The sequence below is a fragment of the Drosophila navojoa genome, chromosome 3, assembly GCF_054131105.1.
Source record: "Drosophila navojoa isolate 15081-1374.11 chromosome 3, UAZ_NAV_1.0, whole genome shotgun sequence".
Taxonomy (NCBI): domain Eukaryota; kingdom Metazoa; phylum Arthropoda; class Insecta; order Diptera; family Drosophilidae; genus Drosophila; species Drosophila navojoa.
This window is the reverse complement of record NC_142891.1, coordinates 30067281-30088534: the sequence shown is the minus strand read 5'-3', so window position 1 is coordinate 30088534 and position 21254 is coordinate 30067281. Positions and strand designations below refer to the sequence as shown.

At 37.9% G+C, this 21254-nt stretch overlaps 1 protein-coding gene, 1 long non-coding RNA gene and 1 pseudogene across 2 annotated transcripts in view; 2 read left to right on the top strand and 1 right to left on the bottom strand.

Moving 5' to 3' along the window:
* The window catches only part of LOC149091995 (uncharacterized), a 128370-nt gene that overhangs the window by 69117 nt on the left and 37999 nt on the right, over positions 1-21254 (top strand). The gene's annotated exons all lie outside the window — the stretch shown is intronic.
* mRpS7 (mitochondrial ribosomal protein S7) lies at positions 3831-4735 on the bottom strand. Its single transcript, XM_030390755.2, has 2 exons — positions 4607-4735; positions 3831-4541 (listed from the first exon to the last, which is right to left on the bottom strand). Exons 1-2 carry the CDS (start codon positions 4711-4713, stop codon positions 3938-3940), a joined length of 711 nt encoding a protein of 236 aa, XP_030246615.2. The 5' UTR covers positions 4714-4735; the 3' UTR covers positions 3831-3937.
* On the top strand, positions 12873-16929 carry LOC149091996 (uncharacterized; annotated as a pseudogene).

The following is a 21254-nucleotide window of genomic DNA, read 5'->3' as shown; positions in this document are numbered from 1 at the left end:
GATATGATTTCACCATTGATTACAGCTTGCATCGTTGTTGACGTTGTTTGCCAGCATTGTGGCGCATTGAAGTTTGCTGGTGAAACGCCCGGTTTGTGCTGCCTTAGTGGTATTTGTTTCAGGTGAGGAAACTGCCAAGAAGGTTAGTTCGATGAATTATTACGTATATCGTTTGATGATTCTTGAAAATTCTGACAATTATTTGTTGCGATTTCGTCGACTGTTTCAACAATACTGCGTTGACATGTACGTGAAAATCGAAACGGAGCGCCTGACTTTCACCCGTTTGCTAAATTGCTTTCGGAAGAGTATATTCATTTACACGATGCAATAATCACAGGAGATTCTGAAAATGTTGGTCGAATCAAGTGGCTTGATTTCATTTCCTCAAAATTTTTGCAATTTCGTCTCATTAAAAGATGAGCTTATAATTGCCCGAATATCATTGCTCTCCACAAAAATACTGAATGGAGCAATTTTGGCGGCTAAAAATAAAGATGTGGATGACCTTAATTTTATAATTCAAAATAAAATCGTTGGTACTCCGTATTGATTCAATTGGTGGGCAAACTGATTATGTTCCGCCCCTTTAATGTTTTGAAAATCGAACATCGATGTTTCATCGATACATCGGATTGAACATTCGATGCATCGATGTATGACCGATGTTTTAAAACTTTCCCATTCGATTATAAAACGATTTTTTTTTTATTTATTTATTTGCAATCTGTTTCTATAACAATAAGCAAATTGTTTAAAATACTATACTAACCGGATGATTTAAGCTCCAGTGAGCTTAATCCATATCTTTACATATATACATATATATATTTTTAAAACTTTTTTACATGTGCTGGCGGGTTAAAAAAAAACTTAAAAGTATTAAACTTTAATAAAAAATAAGATAAATTAAAAATGCGATTTCGTAGCAGCATTTTGCATTGGGCTTAACTTAAATATATATTTCATGGCAGGCTTATACCACTAACCAGAGAACACATAGACCGGACACGTAGTGTAAAGTGTTTTGCACACTTTTTTTTGACATTACGACCCACACAACTTCGTATTTGCTCGGCTCCTCACTTCTAGGTTCAGGCTACTAAAATATTCGAGAGCACAATCGTTTTGCTTCTGGCGCTCTCTCTCTCTCTCTCTGTGCTCTTTGCTCTCTCAAATGTGTATATGTGTGTATGCATGTGAGCACAAGCAGCAGCTCTGAGCTGCCAGCTCACGAAAATTGAAATTTCTTCGCAGCAAGAACCCATGCCTTCCCTTCTGTGTGAAGAGTATACCGAACTTATCAAACCGTTTGCCAAGCTCGTACAAAATCTGTATGTGTTTCCGATATTATTTGTGGAAAGGGTATGAAAGCGTTGGTGCTCATAGTGAAAATGTGGTCGATAGTCGCAATAAAAAACAGTGATTCTTGGCGTTAAAAATTTGAGCTTATATGAACACTTCAATTTCGTGAAATTACATTTTAAGATAAAAGCTGAATTGACTTAAAAGCTAAAACCTAAAAACTTTTAAGTTCTGTTTTTTATGGTAGTGATAGGTTTTTGTTTAAAAACAGCAAAACGTTCACATTTTCTTCTTTAAGCCGTGTCCGTCTATTAGACACAATTTGTCCCGCCTTGCTGAAAGCTCTCTCCGACTCCACAGACATCACATCATTTCTGTTGACTTTTTTAGTCAAACTGTCTTTTGCTGAAAGGCTTTGTGTAAGCGAAAATCGTATTACTCTTTACGCGACACTCATTTGAGATCGTGACACCAATGAGTCAATGCGAAGCGCTTGACCAAAACAAAGAGAGCCGCTTCTTATTTTATGGAGCTAAGCATATTCGAAAAAACGATCAACTATCATTTGCAAGCTATGATATAAAATTAAGAAAAATTATTATTTTGTATACAGCGCCTTTCACGATACTATCGTTCACTATCGCGACATTGAACAATCGATAGTTCAGTCGCTCGATAATACTCGACCGTTGATAGTGACGATAGTGTCATCGATAGTTTGACACCTCTAATTTGTATGCCTATGTGCCTTTACATGTGCGTTTGTGTGTGTGCATCTGTGTAAGCATGGGACCAGTGTTGCCAGGTTTTGAGACATAAAAATAGCAAAATCGTCTCTAAAAAATAGCTGAAAATAGCTAAAAAAAATTTTAAAATAGCTTACAAAATAGCTGAAACCTTTATGCATTATGCATTTACTTTAAATTTTATTTTTAAATGTTATTTAATAATGTTACAATTTGGTCCACATCCAAATTATCATCAGAATTATATTTTTGATTAACTGGAATCATTTTTAAATATTTGGAAGGCACGGTATAATCATGGCAGCATTTGCCATTCCTGCGCAATCCATATCTGCAAATAAAACACATAAAATACATGCCTTATGCTTAAGATAGCGTCAAGCGTCTTCAGTTGCATTATGTTTCTTAAATTGGATTTAATTAGATTCATTTGGCTAAATATTCGTTCTACTTCTGCGTTGGACCATGGTAAAGATAACAGCTCCAACGCAAACTCAGCCAAATCCTTAAAAACTTTTACGCCACCGGCATCAGTATATTTAAGGACTTCCGCCCAGAACTTGACTGTCTCTGAAGTGTTGTGCCACTCAATGAAATTTATTTTTGCGTATTGCCGCAGAATAGTTTCAATGTTTTTACATTGAAAACATTTGAGGATTGGTAATAACGTACAAACATAATGCCGCCTCCTCCTTTGCACTTTTAGTTGTTGCCAATGGCTCGAAAACAATTTTGTTTTTTTGCCCAAAGGCGCCAACCGTTTTATGTTTTTTTGTCGCGACATGCATTTTTATATCATGCAATTACGCAAAAACACTGCATTTGCAGTATATACAATACGCCCGCGTGTTGTCCGACTCATCCTCCTTAATCCAATCCTTAAATTCGGTGATTGTTTTCCAGGAATCACGAAATTTCTGCTTATATTTTTTATCCATCACAATTAATGCCAAGAAGCGCGCCAAGAAGAATTAGCGATGGTATAAGTTCACAAGTACGATAAAGTCGTGGTGGTAGTATCGCGCAGATCATTACGTACAATTTGGGACTTAATCGAAAAATGTTTTTTTTTTTTTTTTGCTTTAAATACTAAAATCAAATAAAAATATTCGTTTGTAAAATAGCTAAATTTATAGCTAATAGCATTTTCAAAATTTTCATAGCATTTAGGGTTCAAAAATAGCTAAAAATGCTATTAAATAGCTAATCTGGCAACACTGCATGGGACGTGAACATTGGCTGCCTACCTCAACTTAGAATTGTCTGAACGATTTTGGGTTCGAATTGCAGAGGCGCGCTTATATTTAAGTAGCTGATTAAGTAAAGTGACAAGTGCACTTGCCAATACTTTTTTCACTATGACCGGCGAGTAACTTATACATATGTATGTGTGTAGAATAGTGACTGGCGGATAACTCGCGCTAATATTTACCTGATTTCATTTCAATGGTCGTGGGTTACCTATCAGAAGGTATTTAAAAAAAATGTAGTACTTGATTAAGCTCAGTATACAAAATGGGATGCGATAGTCGATTCTCTGCAGCTGTTATATATACGTGTGTATACAGGAGCAAGCAAATAAAAAACCTATAAAGAGTATTGGCAAGTGCACTTGTCACTTTACTTAATTAGCTACTTAAATATAAGCGCGCCTCTGCAATTCGAACCCAAAATCGTTCAGACAATTCTAATAAATCGGTAATAAAACATCGATGCTCGATGCATCATTTTACATCACTAATAATACATGGGGACGTTTTTTCTCGTACTATAAAATCATTTTTAATTTTTTTTTTTTTTTTATAATTAATAATTTTTTAGTTAATCGATCAAAATGAAATATTAAAAATTAAAGTATGGAGGTCATTCGTAATTCAAATCGGAAATTAACTCCATCTATAATGAGCATAAGCACGATTACTTTCGCATTGCCTATGTAAATCGTCCTTCTTTTTGATAACTCTTCCTTGACCACACGCAGCATCTAAAATTTCCCAAGCTAGTTTTTCCGGTAAATGAACTTTACGGTCTTTTTCACGAGCTGCATCCAATAGCCATTTCATCGCAAGAAAATATGATTTCTTTTGTGTAAGCGGTACTGGGACTTGATATTTGACACCGCCTCTTTTAATTGCTGACAACTGGAGTAAGGGTCGTGCATTTTCAATAGCATTTTTCAAAAGTTGTTCCGAATCAATTATTATATTGCTTTTATCTGTACCAGCAAGAATCAATCTTTCAATCTGGGTTCGCTTGATAATTTCGAATGTTTCGGTTAATAATTCTCTTGCCAAACTTCTATTACCTTTTTTAGTAATATACTTTATAAGCTTATTTTTGAGTTCACCATAAAATATGGAATTGGATAAATCATTCGTAGCTGCTTTTACAGGGATATGTGATGCGCTGCTTTTGTTAGTATCGTTTTTCAAACTAGGCTCAGCAAAATGGGAAGGGTACATTGACATTAGGCGGCCACATTTTGAAAACCTTCAGCCACAATGAAAATGAAATTTGAGTTGGTCATTCCATTACACACTATCACTAATATTTACCTTAAAATATTACAGGCTGCTGCTGGAAAGTACCCCATGTTTATACTTATATAACTGATAGAGGTGTGTTTCAGTAACAATAAATCGATACTTTTACGGAGGGACATTCCCGTAATTTATATGGAATTTAAAAAAATATGAATTTACGGATTAACATTTCTTTCTTTTTTTTTTTTTAGTTCAGTTTGCTCTGTTATATTTTTATTGTAGCACTAACCATAGAAAACATATACCGGACACATAGCGTAAAGCGTGTTGCAATTTTTTTTTTCGAATGATAGTTCCCAGACCACTTCGTATTTTCTCGGCTCCTCACTTTTAGGTTATATCACTGACCAGAGAACTGTAGTCCCAACAGGGGAACAAAAACCAACTCTTTCATTTGAGTGTTGTACAGAGAATGTTCTCTGTGTTTTATTCGTTCAAAGTCTTAGCCTAAGATACATAAAGTTTACATAAAAAATTCTGTCGCTAAAAGCAGCGGCAGAACGGGAGTGTATATATAATGTTTACATAAAAATATGTTTATATGTATCATATTACTTATTGCGACAAAGTCTTGCGCTGTAAGATCTGTCTACTCAGCAATGTACTTAAAGGCCTTTGCACTCGAATGTTATGTGCATGAATATTGTAACAAAGTGATACAATATATTAATAATATTTTAAAGTGTTTCACTGAGTACAGTGAGTAATACGGAACGTTCTACAGAACACATAGACTAGACATGTAGAAAAAATTTTTCTACAGCTCGAAACTGTTAAGTTGACGTACCACTATACTTCGTATTTTCTCGGCCCGGTCGCTGGAGGTTCGAGCAGTGAAAATGCTGCACGACAAAAACAGTGCGCTGTGAGCGCACAATCGAAATGGTCCCGATTCCGTCTGAAGCACAGCTATGTTCCATTTGTCCTACTCTTTTTCTCTCAGTCCCTCTATCTCGCTCTCTATTGTCGCTGAAATCATCACTCTCAGCCGCGAACAAAAATTTCAATTTTTTATCGCGACGATCCCAGCTTTGATGCTCATAATAAAAATGTTTTCGCGATGAGCATGCACACACACACTTTGTCTTGCTACATGTACTATGAGCATTTGTATGCCTGGGTTTGAAGCTCTTGGTGCTTGTAGAAATTTGAAGCTCAGCATTTGCATTTGGTCGATCTTGTGAAGTGCTCACATACATACATACGTATGTATGTGTATACATTTGATCGTGTGTACGCATGCGCATGGTGGCACTGTGACCGGCGAGTAACTCATACATGTATGTGTGTGTAGTATAGTGACTGGCGGGTGACTCGCGCTTACATATACATATGTATTTGAACATCTGATTTAATTTCAATGATCGTGGGTTGCCTATCAGAAGGAATTAAACACAAGTAAGAAAGCTCTAGTCGAGACTGCTCGACTACGAGATCCGCTGAACCCTACAAGCAACTGATATTTCAATAATAATTAGCACACCCACACGCATACAAACAAATACACGCACACACACACGCATGCAAACAAACACACGCGCACACACACACATACAAACAAACACACGCGCACACACACACACACGCATATACAGGCGATTGCGCTTGGGTTGCGCTGCAGTGTTGGCAATATTAGGAGAACTTATTTGTTGAATAATTTAATTTCTAGACGTACGATCGTAATAAAACTTTCAGAACGTAATCATAATGTTTAAATGTATGTGTATACCGAAGTAGTCTCTAGTAGGGTGAGGGGGTGGATTTAGGGGTGGGGGGGTAAATTTTAACAAAAACCGAAATTGTATAAAATGAATCTTAATATACATTTTAAATTTGGAGACTCTAGCTTGAAAGATGTAGGAGATATAATTTTATAAGTGATATTCGATAAGGTTTTTTATCGATAAAAAATATTGGAATGAGTTATCGTTTTTTAGTGATAAACTCGATATGCGCGTGATATATACGGACATTTAAAAAAAAAAGTTGAAGTCTCTAGCTCTTATATCTTCTGAAATCGACGCGTTCATACATACGGACGGACGGACGGACGGACGGACAGAGCAAAATCTACTCAATTTGTCGCCCTGATCAAGATATATACTTTATGGGGTCTGCCACTCCTCCTTCTCCCTGTTACATACTTTTACCAAAATCATTATACCCTGATTTCCCATTTTCAATGGGTTCAGGGTATAAAAAATCATAAAAAACCAATTCAAAGAATTTAAAATTTGGCTTGTGCTATCCTGGAATTGTACCGATGGCTAATGAGGGCTTTGTGCACCGTTTCAAGGGACACATATAGGCAACATTCTTCCTTCAGCTATTTGGCAAAACTTCATACTGAAATATGCTGATTAGCGTTCTCTATTTTTAGAAAAACCCCCTCTACTCGGTTAGAAATTTTGTTGTTGGCCCTCGTCTCCTCTTTATTTTCTTTATTTTCTTTTTCTACCCTGTTTGTGACGTTATTAACCAACACTTTATTGACACTGTTATTTATGAGTAGTCTTGGTTTTTGTTGATTTCTTTTTTACATATTGAATGTTATATTTTCTATTTTTATACTCATTCACGAAAGTGAATGAAGTGAAATGAGTATATTGGTGTTGTGTAATGTCCGTATGAACTATTATAGACAGAGACTTGACCAGAGACCGTTATCTTGTTCTATGAGCTGGCCCAGCAGGAGCGTGGCAAATCGAGAACTGAATTTTCTACAGTATAGTATTAGAGAAAAACTTAGCTACTAAATTGCTGATGGGGTGTGAGTGAGTATTCCTCAGTCGGTAACGCCCCACTGGAACGATTTTACTTGTTTCATATAAATTGAAGAATAATATTAAGCTTATTTACTTAAAAAAAAAAAAACTATTTTTATGCAATTATGAATTAGATATTTACATCCAAAGTCAAAAAAATTACATTTATTTTCAGTGTGCCAACTCATTCTTGACAGACTGTATACTACTTATCTTAAAGTAGTAAAGTTATTTTTCACTATTACAAAATATGAAGATCGAATTTTTTTTAAATACTCATTTCAGACATTATAATTATTTTATAATACAGTAAAATACAATTATCTATTATTATATTATTATTATATTTAAATTGAGTTTAAATAGTAAACAATAATTTATCTCAGATTACTTTCGTATTGTTAAGTGCACGTCATTGCGATTTGGGGGAAAGTTGGAATTATGTACATATATAGAATTATCATTATATGTAATCACTGCCCTCAAAAATGTTGCTAAGTATTCCTTCACTTTCTCCATCGTCGTCTCCTCCTCCTATATCAAACACATTGTCGGCACTGGGTGGTACAAATGCTCCATTAAATGTGTCTTCCAGTCGATCTTCTAAGCCCATTGTATAAGCTATGCCATATATTAATCGCATAAGTACAAGTCGCACAAAGTTTGGTGCGTTTGTATTTTGTCTTTCAGATTGGGAGTCCACATTGTTGTTGTCAAAAGTAGATTTATATGCTGCCAGGATCGGCAAGGCAGCTGAAAAAATTAAATTCTGCATTGCTCTTTTCATTTTTTCAAAATAAAAACAATTTATTTGTTCTTAGCGAAAATCACTGTTAAGATGTTGACATCATTGGTCAAAAACTCTCTTTATACCAAACTACATAAACTGAGTAATTTTACAGGTTTAGTTTCGAATTTAACTTAAAAGCGTTGCCAGTCTTGGTCGACACCGAAATACCCTAGGCCCTGCAAAAAGCTACTGATCTACAATGCACACATATGTATGTATGTATTTAAGTATACACATGATATTTAATTTACGTTTAAGTTACAGAGATAGTAATAAATAGGATTTTAATCGAAACCTAATTTCGGCTTAGCATATTGCCGAGCTACGCTGTCGGACGGACGAACGGGCTGACTCATGTCGACATTCTAATAAAAAAATACATATGCGTGTACTCTGTAGAGTCTGCTACATCTTCTTCTGACAGTACAAACAATAAAAGCATTACTCCCTGCTTTTAAATTTCTGATGGGTATATAAATTCTCGTATAGCATAAATATGAAATCAAATGTTTGTACGCTCGAAATATGAATGAGACAAATATATGTATATGTATATCGAATCGGGCGGTTATAACGACCGGAGGACGCTTAAACTAGAAGAAATAAACATATGAATATGCATTTTTATAGTCACTCAGGAAAGTAAAAGCGGTATATTGGTCTTATGCAAGGTCTGTCTGTCCATATGAACGCAGTATATTACGGCGCTATTAAAGATAGATACTTGAAATTTGGAATCAATAGGCGGAGATATATCCGGCATAGCTGGTGATCTTGGGTGGTCGATGTGGATCTACATACAAAATTTCAACTTTCTAGTTCTTCAAAAACCATGATTTCTGGCATATCGGAAAATTCATTTTCCTCATAATTGTAAAAAGCGTATTTCCAATACAAGAGACTTGTGCTTCGGAATGCTTGAAGGGTTCAGGGGATCTCGTAGTCGAGCAGTCTCGATTAGAACTTTCTTACTTGTTTATTGTGAATATGCAGCAATAGTTGCGTGTTCAGGCTCAAAAAATGCTCATATATTTAGCGAGAGATTGAAATTGTTTGTGTGCATTTTCGTCGCCAAAACATATTCTTTATGCGCCTCAACGCATTCATACCCTTCCTAACAATAATCATAAAAATGTTAACATTTTGTATGACCGTGGCAAACGATTTTATGATTGTGCTGCGCTGCAGTGTTAGCAATATTATGAGAATTTATTTGTTGAATAATTTAATTTCTAGACGTACAATCTTAAAGAAACTTTTAGAACTCAGTCTAATGTTCAAATGTATGAACATTCCAAAGCACAAGTCTCTAGTACTTGAGATGCAGGTGAGGGGGTGGATATGGGTGGGGGGTAAATTACAATAAATACCGAAATTATATAAAAAATATATAAGTCTACATCTAAAATTTGGAAGATCTTGCCTTAAAGATGTAGGAGATATAAATAACAAATAACTAGCTTTTGATTATAAAATATCGGGAGGAGTTATCGTTTTAATACCCTGAACCCATTGAAAATGGGAAATCAGGGTATAATGGTTTTGTTAAAAGTATGTAACAGGCAGAAGGAGGCGTGCAGACCCCACAAAGTATATATATTTTTGATCAGGGCGACAAGCTGAGTCGATTTGGCCCTGTCCGTCTGTCCGTCCGTCCGTCCGTCCGTCCGTATGTATGAACGCGTCGATTTCAGAAGATATAAGAGCTAGAGACTTCAACTTTTTTTTAAAATGTCCGTATATATCACGCGCATATCGAGTTTATCACTAAAAAACGATAACTCATTCCGATACTTTTTTATCGATAAAAACCCTTATCGAAGATCACTTAAATAATTATATCTCCTACAACTTTCAAGCTAGAGTCTCCAAATTTAAAATGCATATAAAGATGTATTTTATACAATTTCGGTTTTTGTTAAAATTTACCCCCCACCCCTAAATCCACCCCCTCACCCTCATCTTTGTAAAAGTCGTATATCAAATACTAGAGACTTGTGCTTCGGTAAACACATACATTTAAACATTATGATTTCATTACGATCGTACGTCTAGAAATTAAATTATTCAACAAATAAGTTTTCATTATATTGCCAACACTGCAGCGCAACCCAAGCGCAATCGCCTGTATATGTGAGTGTGTGTATATGCGTGTGTTTGTTTGTATGCGTGTGTGTGCGTGTGTTTGTTTGTATGTGTATGTGTGTGTGTGTGTGCGTGTTTGCTAATTATTATTGGAATATCAGTTGCTTGTAGGGTTCAGGGGATCTCGTAGTCGAGCAGTCTCGACTAGAGCTTTTTTTCTTGTTAAGTTATAAACTCGTCATAAACTCTCTAGTTCTTATAATTTCTGAGATCGACGCGTTCATACATACGGACGGACGAACGGACCAACGGACGGATGGACAGGCGGACGGACAAACATACAGACGGCTCAGCTCGTCGTCCTGGTCAAGAATATATATACTTTGTGGGGTCTGTCATGTCTCCTTCTGCCTGTTACTTTTAACAAAACCATTAGTCATCAGTTCTCAAGCGCTTGCTTTGCTTTATTGCATGCTCACTTGCAATATCGTTTGCACCCTCTCTTGCACATACAGTAGCGCTCTCGCTTTGCGCTCACTACTTGCGCTTGACCTCGCTCTGCATTAATCATTTTCATTCTAGCTCCCAATATCGTTGTCTTCCCACTTGCAAATACCGACGCGCTTTCGCTTGTGCCGGTGTAAGTGTGCATGCATTGCACTCAATCACAGCCACACACAGTCAAAATATCACTCAATAGATCACTCACACTAATGTCACTCAGCCACTCGGGTTGTTGTCTTCGCTATATCGATTAAAGCTGTATCTAAGAGTCATTCAATTATAGTTTAACACTACCAGCGTAATGTATATATTTAGATTCTGATATATATTAAGTGAACCTTTAATTTTTTCGATTGAAATTGGTTTCAATTGAACATCACTTATAGCATCATGACTGGCAAGCGATGAAAGAACCGGTCTATGGACCAGTCATCGGAGCGTGTCGAAGCTCTGTTGGCCGTGTATAAAAACGTTACAAACAATATAACCCGTATAAACAAATCATTGAAAGGCCAGTAGAGCCATTTGAAATGGAATGTCGAATTGAGATACTGAACCGCTACATAGAAAAGGACTTTAAGACAACAAGAGTTGGACAACGTTAATGCTGATTTAGTGCCTCACGCCACGTTGTTAATTGTGTGTGTTAACCTCCCGCTAACTCTATAATGATTAGCTCCGTGTCACACTCGAGAAATCTACCGAATAGAAAGTTACCAAAGCTTAGCGGCGAATATTCGGAATATAAAAATATCATTGAACTTTTTGAGAGTTTAGTTGACAACGAGCAAGGTCTATCAAATATAGAAAATGTCAATCACTTGTTGTCATGCGTAAGTTACTGTAAAGGCGTATCATGACAGATGCTCATTACCCAAAAAAGTTAACTGGTTTCGATACTCTTTGACCACCCACACATGTTTAAACCATCAGCATCATCTTTGCGTATGCTGATTGATTCAGTACGTGTCATCTACGAATCGGTATTATCGCTTGGATCTGATAAACAGATTTCGCATGCCATGCTTATCCATTTATTGATGATGAAAGCGGACACTGGCACGCGCTCTAGGTGTACCAACCAGAGAAGCATACTGAAGACATCAAGGTACCTGATAACGTACAATTAGCTGATCCTCAGTTCCACAAGCCACAACGTATAGATTTGATATATCAAGAGAATGCAAAATAAAGGGACTTGATAACAGTCCAACATTGGACTTGACTGCGTTTGGTTGGATTTGTAGAAACTATTTGCCAAACTACCCCGGGTCGGTTCAGAGCGTCGTTGCCATACAAATCAAGCTCACATTGTCTTGGCACGTCTTTTCACACAGCTAGGCGGGACATAGCCAGGCGGCGTTTTCTAGCCTTGGAAAAAAGAATGAGCAAGCAGGAAGACATTTGGCCAATGTATATTGACTTTATGAAAGAGTACTTGACCTTCGGGCTGCTGCAGAAGTAATCGCTAAAATGTACCGTCAAATTGAACTTGACGAGTCCCACCGCAACTTTAAACTTATTGTGTGGAAGGAAACGCCCATGATCCGTTAAGAGACTTGTCCATCTAAGCGACTTGTATGCCTCCACTCTTTCAGCTGCTGCAAGGTCGTTAACCCAAGATTTCTATTGATAGGAGGAGATAGATGGATGACATTTTTAAGTACTCCATGAGCTGTTCAGTAGAAATGCAAATGGCACACTCAAATCAAAAGGATGCCAAATCCATGGATTTGTTACTTACGATTGTGGCTTGAATACATTCGTTGCTAATCGTGATGCAACCATCCAGCTGACATTGTGTCTCGGGGATGTTCAGTTTCGGAGCTTAATTAACTTCGTCATTCTCTAAGCTAATCCGCATAGTTTCATATATACATATTCCGCTTTATCAATGAAAAACAAGGGCGTCATACTTTACTGATTCCTACAGCTTCTGGGTTAAATTTCGCATTCCTTGCAGTCATAAAGAAAATACAAAATTCCATTCCTTTTACAACCGTTTTTGCAAAAACTGACACCGTTTTATCTAGGTTTGTTGGCCGACGTGGCCTTGCGCGGAGGCTACATTGCGACAATGTCATCAATTTCGTCGGTGCTGCACACACTGCACACACATGACAACACAACGGATATGGAATCGTTAGCTGCGGAGCGAGGAACGGAATTTGTTTTCATTCCTCTTGGAGAGCCGCATTTCGACGGTCTTTGGGAAGCGGCAGGGAAGTCCGTCCGATTGATATTGAAGGCAGTGGGCTGCACAGTCCTGCGGCTGGACGACTTGGCCAACGCCGTGGACGAGGTCGAGGCCGAGGCGGTCAACGGTCGCTATTAGAAGCAAGTCGACGACTTAAAGGTGACAGTCTTAAAAAGATGGCAGCTGGCATCAAATATCAAGCGTCGGTTTTGGATCGACTGGTCAAGGGACTACCTGCTCAGCCTCCAGCAGAAGTCAAAGTGCAGGTCGGATGACTCGTGCTCGTCGGAGAGGACAAAGCTCCTCCACAACAGTAGATGCTAGGCGTGGTGACAGAAGCAATAGCCGGCGGAGATGGTAGGGTCGTCGTAAAGACAAAAGGGCAATTTATCGTGTTGCCCCGCTGCTACTCAACTCATATAGACCACACCAATATATTGAAGCCCTGCGGCCTTTCAACAGGGCCGATGTTAAGACAATTAGTTATACGACCTCCTTTTTATAAGCTGATCCCATTGAAAATGGAAAAAAGGATGCGTGGCAGATCCCGCAAAGTATATATATTCTTGATCAGGGCAATTCGGTCCTGTCCATTTATGCCTGTCCGTCCGTCTGTATGTCCGTCCATATGAACGCTTAGATCTCAGAAGGCATATGAGTTAGAGAGCTGAAATTCGGCATGCATACTCTTACGCAGTACAAGTTTATCCCATTTTTTTTTTTAGAACTCATCCAATAACTTTTTATCAAGAATAATCGAAGAATTGATTTTTGTTTTTTCAGCTTCAATACTTTTAGACATGAATACTTCAGATTTACTGTGTATATATATACGATGAACGATACGATGCGTGTGGCTGCATTGTTATGTATGTGTGCATAAGAGAAGTTCAGAATGACAAGAAAAGCAGCTAATAGGGTTCAGGGTATCTCCTAATCGTGCAGTCTGTACTAGATCCTTCTTACTTGTTATTATTTCGACATTCACGAGTTTTTGTATCTAGTCCATTCAATAGATGGGCTTTTATTTTGGGTTGATTAGCTCTGTTTCCAAAAACTGTTCAACTCTTGGTAGTTTTTCTGTCTGTGTCTCCACTGCAAAATAGTCTGAAGCTTACCTACAGGGCAAGATGCGTCTGCTTTTGGAGGAATCGTCGAAGAGTGCCTAGACGTAACTCGCGCAACACCGACGAAGAAGGCTAAAAAAAAATATTTTTCTCCAAAAAATGGTGTCTCATTGCATATTATTTAATCATATTTAAATTATACTTATTTTTATAATTTTAATAATTTTTTTTTTTTAATTTTTGGGCACTTTTTTATCGTTTTGCGTGCCACACTGTACAACAATTTCAGGTATTATTTAAATTTAAATGTTATTTAAAGATTACTCGTTTTTTTTTTTTTTATCCGCACAATTCATAAGCGAAGTGGTCCCTGCTCGGGGGCCAGTTAAGGATCGTGGCGTCATACGACTCTCGTGGGCCACATCCAAAAGAATAAACAAAGATCCAAATATTTGGAATTAAATCGTTATATTTTGTACTGAATTTTAAGTATTTGTTGTTATTTAAAGTATCGTGTGATTTCGTCCAGCTACAAATGAGATCTAATTGCCTTTAGTCATGATGGCGGCTTCTTTATTTTGTGTCGCGGTTGCGACGTCGACATCGTAGCGGCAGAGCGGCACCGGCAGCTGTGGCGTCAATGGTTTCGGCGTGAGTATGGCAAGTTGGCGGGAATGACAGGGACCTGTATAGGGAAGCAGAAGCATACAGTCGAAGATAGGGGAGAAGAGGAGGTGCTATACATTGACTGGTAATGGCTTGTATGTTTAATTATAGTATTTTATCGATACACGCATTTATAAACAAGATTACCTATAATAATTTGGGTACATGTCATAACGCCCAGTGTCATAAAGCCCACGGGCGCAATGACACTTTTAAATGTGACATAGAGCACGCCGGACTTTATTTCACTTTTTTATGGGCGTTATGACACGATTAAAGGGCTTTAAAAAATAAGAAAACAAAACAATTACATTTTTAAAATATTTTATTGAAAAATTTTAATGTGATTCTCAACTATTTGTCTACAATAAGGGCAGAGCAATAAAGAGTTATCCGTTCGATTTTGTAAATTTGTGTGGCACTCCAAACATATCTTGAAGTGGTTGCAAGGCAGAAGTACCACATCTCTCGGATTGTCAACCCAAATTATGCATTTTAATACATCAGTCATTTGACTCTTCAGAATCTGAAGATAACTCTTCATTTTCGAAGCTGGTGTCCCACTTAATTAGGTCATTATTTTCGTTTAAGAGACAACTAAAAACTTCTATTTCGGAAATGTTTTTGCTCTCCAAATCCTTGAGAAGGTCTTCAATTTTATTTTCCTTTGCCTTTTTTTTGCGCTTTGTGCTTAGAGCGGTTATATCGCTATCAATAGCACTAGCTAGCGTAAAGGACGAAGCATAGTCCTCATCTCGAATAACTTCGAGAAATTTGATAAATCGGCCATGCTTCTTTAATTTTCTCGAGAATACCGCGTTGAAAGATTCTAAAGAGCTAGTTGCTCGCATAACCTGTGACCGCACAGAGAAAACATTAGGTGTGCTTTATGACACTCTTCAATGGTGTCGTAGCGCCCTCGGGCGCTATTTCGTTTTTGGAGTGGGCGCTAGTTCACATTTAAAAGTGTCATTGCGCCCATGGGTCTTACAACGCTGGGCGTTATGACATGTACCCTAATAATTTACATATGTACGTACATCTGTATGAAGCGGATATATCAGTCCGTAAGACCGACTAACGGTACATTTTGGGCTTTTCAATCTGCACAGGCAACAAGAGTTGCGTTTGCACACAAATGCTTATACATGTAGCGAGGGACTGAATTTGTGTGTGTACTTGTTCATCGCCAAAACATATTCATTATGCGTCTTACGTTTTCATACCCTTGCTAGAAATAATCATAAAAATGCTCAACTTTTGTATGAACGTGACAAACGCTTTTAAGATTTCGGCATGCCCCTTACTCATAAGGAACGAGCTGGGAACGTCGCGAGCAATTAAATTAGAAAGATGCGGGTAGTTGATCAAAACGGAAATGACTTCAGAGTATGATAACTCGATGGATCTATTGATACATGCTACATTAGTTTCATGATGAAATTTTCATATAAAAATTCAATGGAATGTGATATATTTGTCTTGAAGTGGTAACACTAAAGACGGCAACAAAACAAAGAGAAATGCGCTGTTTTCTACCAATTTAAATTTTGAGCAGAGAGATTAAAAAAAAAAAGTATATTATATTATTTTCTATCTCTTGCGAGGATAGGGTGAAAACTTTTGTTTTGTATACATATACAATTACATATGAGTATAGAATTTTTGTTATCCATTGCCCCCAACCATCCGCAACATTTTGGTGAAAGGGCATCATAATGGACCCCAGCTGGGGTTTGGTAGAACACGTGTATGAAGCCCGACATAAAGTTTGCGTAAACAATCGAAAATAACATGCTAGGGAGTGCAGCGTGACGGATCATCGCTGAATGTCAGAAGGATGATGAAGATGAAGCCGGACTCGGTAAAGGGATCGTCGCCACTGGGTGGGCAGGACGCACTGGAAAAGAGCAGCCGGTCCGGAGGATAGGATCGACTCGCTCGAGGAAGCGCAGAAAGGTCGAGTCCTGAGGAGTCGCGCGGAGAAGACCTCAAGGGTGTCAGTCGTGAAATTGCCAGTCCATGCGCAGGGCGCGTCGAGTTTGAACACGCTGTCTGAAAAAAGTAAAAGGATGAATAAAGGAACGGCGAAGGAAGAACTCAGGGAGGGTCTTCCGGTGGCACGGATGAATGAACGAAACAATGAATTGAGCAAGAGGAAGGGAGCTGGACTTTTCGCGAGAGCTACAAAGCAGAGCGAGGATCTGAAGGATGGACTCAAGGGTCCACCGGAGATCAAGACGATAGATCTGGAGAGGTAAGGTGAGCAAGTAGGCGGATCGCCAATGCGAAACATGCTGGAAACAGAGCAAGAAGGAAATGCAGTACCAATGCCCGGCAGCAAGGAGTAGCGCATTGGCGTAGATCATCGACAGCTTGACGTACACTCGATCCCGGACGCGTATTCTGCTCCGAGGATATATCGTATTCCGGAGAGGTTACGACTCACTCGATTTGTGTCCACCATGGATCTAAGAAGCAAGCACTGGCAGATCCCAAATGCGGTGTCAGCAGTGCCAAGAGAAAGACTGTTCCAGTGGCGGACGATGCCGTTTGGACTACTTTCTGCAGGCGCAACGTTCCAGACATTGGGTGGCATCGCGATGATTGGTGACACGAAGGAACGACGTGTGAGGTCTTCCGCAGGCTAAAGAAAGTCAACCTCAGTATGGATTGGAAGAAATGGAGTCTCTTTAGGATGCCGCTGTGTGGTAGGAAATTCGTGCCGAACCTCGAAGCCATGAAGCCGCATCGGCATATTTATCGTCGAGGGAAATATAAGCGCGCCTCTTCAATTCAAACCCAAAATCGATCGCACAATTTTAAGTTGAGGTAGGCACACGCCAATGTTCATGTCGCATGCATACATACATAAACATACACACACGCATATATAAGGAACAAAGGCAGTCAAATGCTTCTACAATAATCACCCCATCATTTGTGAGCATCGCGGCCCCTGCGTACACACAATCAAACATATGCATGTATGCATGTGTGAGTAGTACACAAGATCTACCAAATGCGAATTCGGGGCTCTGAAATTACTACAGGCAGCAAGAGCTACGCAGACAGGCACACAAATGCTCATAGTACATATAGCAACGGATACTGTGTGTGTGCACGCTCGTCGCGAAAGCATTTTCACTATGAGCACCAACGCTTTCATACCCTTTCCACAAATAATATCGAAAACACAAATACATATTTTGTACGAGCTTGGCAAACTGTTTGATGAGTCGGTATACTCTTCACACAGTCACACAGAAGGGAAGACATAGGTTCTTGCTGCGAAGAAATTTCAATTTTCGTGAGCTGCTGCTTGTGCTCACATGCATACACACATATACACATTTGAGAGAGCAGAGAGCATCGAGAGAGAGAGAGCAAGGGAAACATTTAGCATAGAGGCATCTTTTGTTTAACAATCGACCATCTCGGTCGAGCGCATGAAGAGAAATGATTTTGTGTTCCCATATTTTCGTAGCACAAGCCCAAAAAGTGAGGAGCCGAGCAAATACGAACGGTCTCGGAACCAATGCTCGAAAATAAGTGTGCAAAACGCTTTGCACTACGTGTCTGGTCTATGTGTTCTCTGGTTAGTGATATAATTTTATAACTGATCTTCGATAAGGTTTCTTATCGATAAAAAATATAGGAATGAGTTATCGTTTTTTAGTGATAGACTCATTTTAAATATAAGTTGAAGTCTCTAGCTCTTATATCTTCTGAGATCAACGCGTTCATACATACGGACAGACGGACGGACAGACAGACGGACAGGGCCAAATCGACTCAGCTCGTCGCCCTGATCAAGAATATATATACTTTGTGGGGTCTGCCACGCCTCCTTCTGGCTGTTACATATGTACATTTTAAGCTCTTGCTGCCTGTAGCAATTTCAGAGCCCCGAATTCGCATTTGGTAGATCTTGTCAACTACTCACACTTATGGGATAATCATTGTAGAAGCATTTGTGTGCCTATGTGCCTTTATACATACATATGTGCGTGTATGTATGTTTACGTGTGTATGCATGAGACATGAGCATTGACTTGTGCCTACGACAACTTAGAATTGTCTGAACGATTTTGGATTCGAATTGCAGAGGCGCGCTTATATTTACATAAGTAGCTGATTAACTAAAAAAATTTTGAAGTCTCTTGAAGCTCTTATATCTTCTGAAATCGACGCGTTCAAACATACGCACAAACGGTCGGACGGACGCACAGACAAGCGGATTGGGCTAAATCAGCTCAGCTCATCGCCCTGATCAAGAATATATATACTTTGTGGGGTCTGCCACGCCTCCTTCTGCCAGAAAGCCAATATACCCTGATTTCCCATTTTCAATGGGTTCAGGGTAAAAAAGTTAGCTTTCTGATAGGTATACATATATCAATATTTAACATAACTTACAAAAATTATACCTTGTGACCTCGACAGTCTGCCTGGCTCCATAAGTCCTGGGTCGTTGCCCTGGTACAACTTAAATGTGTCTGAAATATCAATTTTTCAACCGAATATTTCCAATTTTCTTTTAAAATTGATTAATTAGTAATTTTAATTCAAATTGTCATCTAAAAACCCCGAATTTACTACTCCCTTGGTGGAAATAAAGCCCCAAGTCATAATAGAATCTCCCCCGTGTTTTACGGCTTGGTCTTCACAGTACCTCCTATCAAGTGAGGTGTAATTTGGTTTACTCTGTGATGAATAATACCCTCCATACATGGTTAAACTCAATGGTTTTCCATAGCAATAAGCACGTTGAACCCATGTTTTTTTTATGATGTGTCGAATTATTTGATTTGACATGGGTATTCCACGCTATACAATTAGTTCAGCTCTTAACTCTGGAGCATTTAATGAATGATTGTCTTTAACTTTCCAGTATCAATTTTACAATATCGTATTCATGGGGATTACAGTCCTAGTTTTTGCTGCTCCAAAGGTGACTTTGATCCTTTTCCATATTCAAGCTTAGCGCTACCTATGTTGATAAAAAGTGTTTGGGATAGATTGCTTGTTCGTGAAAAACCATTAAATGACTCATTCCCGGCTATTCGGAGTTGCTGCAGTCCTTTATTTGACGACTTATCTAATAGGAAGAATATTCAAGTAAGGCAAAATTTGTTTTTTTTTTCGGTTTATGCAAAATTTTCGTTAGTAATGTTACCTCTCATCGGAGAGGTAAATTTTTAATCTACAGTTTAGCATTTTCAATTTTTTAATTTCAACTAAAATTACATATTTTATGGGCGTTTAAAGTTGAAAAAGCGAATATTAATTTTAGACACTGCACTATGGGAAAAAATCCCATTTTTTTGGCATTAATTCCAAATAATGAGCTAGAGATATGAAATTTTTTGTGGATGCTCGTCAGACCTTAATTTAATTTCGTTTTTTTTTGGTTTTTTCAATTTGACCCTGATTTGACCCCTATAATTTTTTTCCTTGATATTTTTTGCCGTTTGTAAGAATTTGACAGTTCTTTTCATATTTTTATTTTTATATTATTTATATAAAATTAGTCGCATTCTTCTTATAATTCAATATCACATGCAATATCCTCGTCTTCTGTCCATTCGTCACTTGAATCACCTTCATGATTTTTCAAAATATGATCGGGAGATTCAAATAGTGCAACAACTTCATTCGGAATATTCCTTTTCGTATTTGGTATGCACTATTTTGTTTTTGTAAATATACAAATGATCTTCAAGATTTGTAATCTGGTTGACCAAATTGGATTTTTCATTAAGAATAAGGCTTTCCTTGGCAAATTCCAGTTTTAGCGGCCGACAGAATCTAACAGACTTGAGTGTCCTAATAATCCATATTACTCGTTCCAACTCATCAATGAGTTTCAACAGAATGATTGTTGTTACAAACAAAGAATGGTCCAGAGAAGTAGGTTCATAAAATAGAAATTATTGTTTGTAGCAGCTTTGGCCTGTTGAACCATCAAATCCATAGCTAACTATTAATTTACAATACTATACATATGTCCGATAAAGTCTCGAGAACCTCTTCTTGTTGTTAAAAGATTCGGCAATAAACGATATTACAGCGTCTTTTTGTCGTTTGTTGCATCTCCATACTTCCAGCAGCACTGAGCGTCTAAACTCAAGCGAAACTACAACATGTCAATTTTCGGGAAAAGGGACAAAAACGGGCAAAAGTTATTAATGGGTCCTTATAGTATACGGTTTAGTTAATTACCCTTAGCAAAAACTGCCGAGGCCTAGCGAGGACTGTTAAAGTTGTACTCCACAGAACACAAACATATTTGTTAGGATTAAGCTAAAAATACACATGAACAACACATTGCACAGTTACGCAAAAACACAGAAGTATACAAAATCACTACGGACACTTATTATACATACATACCTTTACTAACTTTTTGCATATTAAGTTTTAATTTATGCGATTAACAAAAAAATTTTATACAGCTGAAAAGTTGCGATCTATTTCATTCTATCTAATGAATTTAGAATTGGAAAAAAATATTTGTTTGGCGGTTTGAGACAACAAAAAAATTTGATTAATGCCAAAAAAATGGGATTTTTTCCCATAGTGC

Bases quoted from the DNA above. Each gene is read 5' to 3' on its own strand.
- mRpS7 (XM_030390755.2), bottom strand. From the start codon at position 4,713: ATGTCCCTCCGTAAAAGTATCGATTTATTGTTACTGAAACACACCTCT. The intron at 4,542-4,606 runs GTAAATATTAGT...TTGTGGCTGAAG, and splicing joins GCAGCCTGTAATATTTTAAG to GTTTTCAAAATGTGGCCGCC.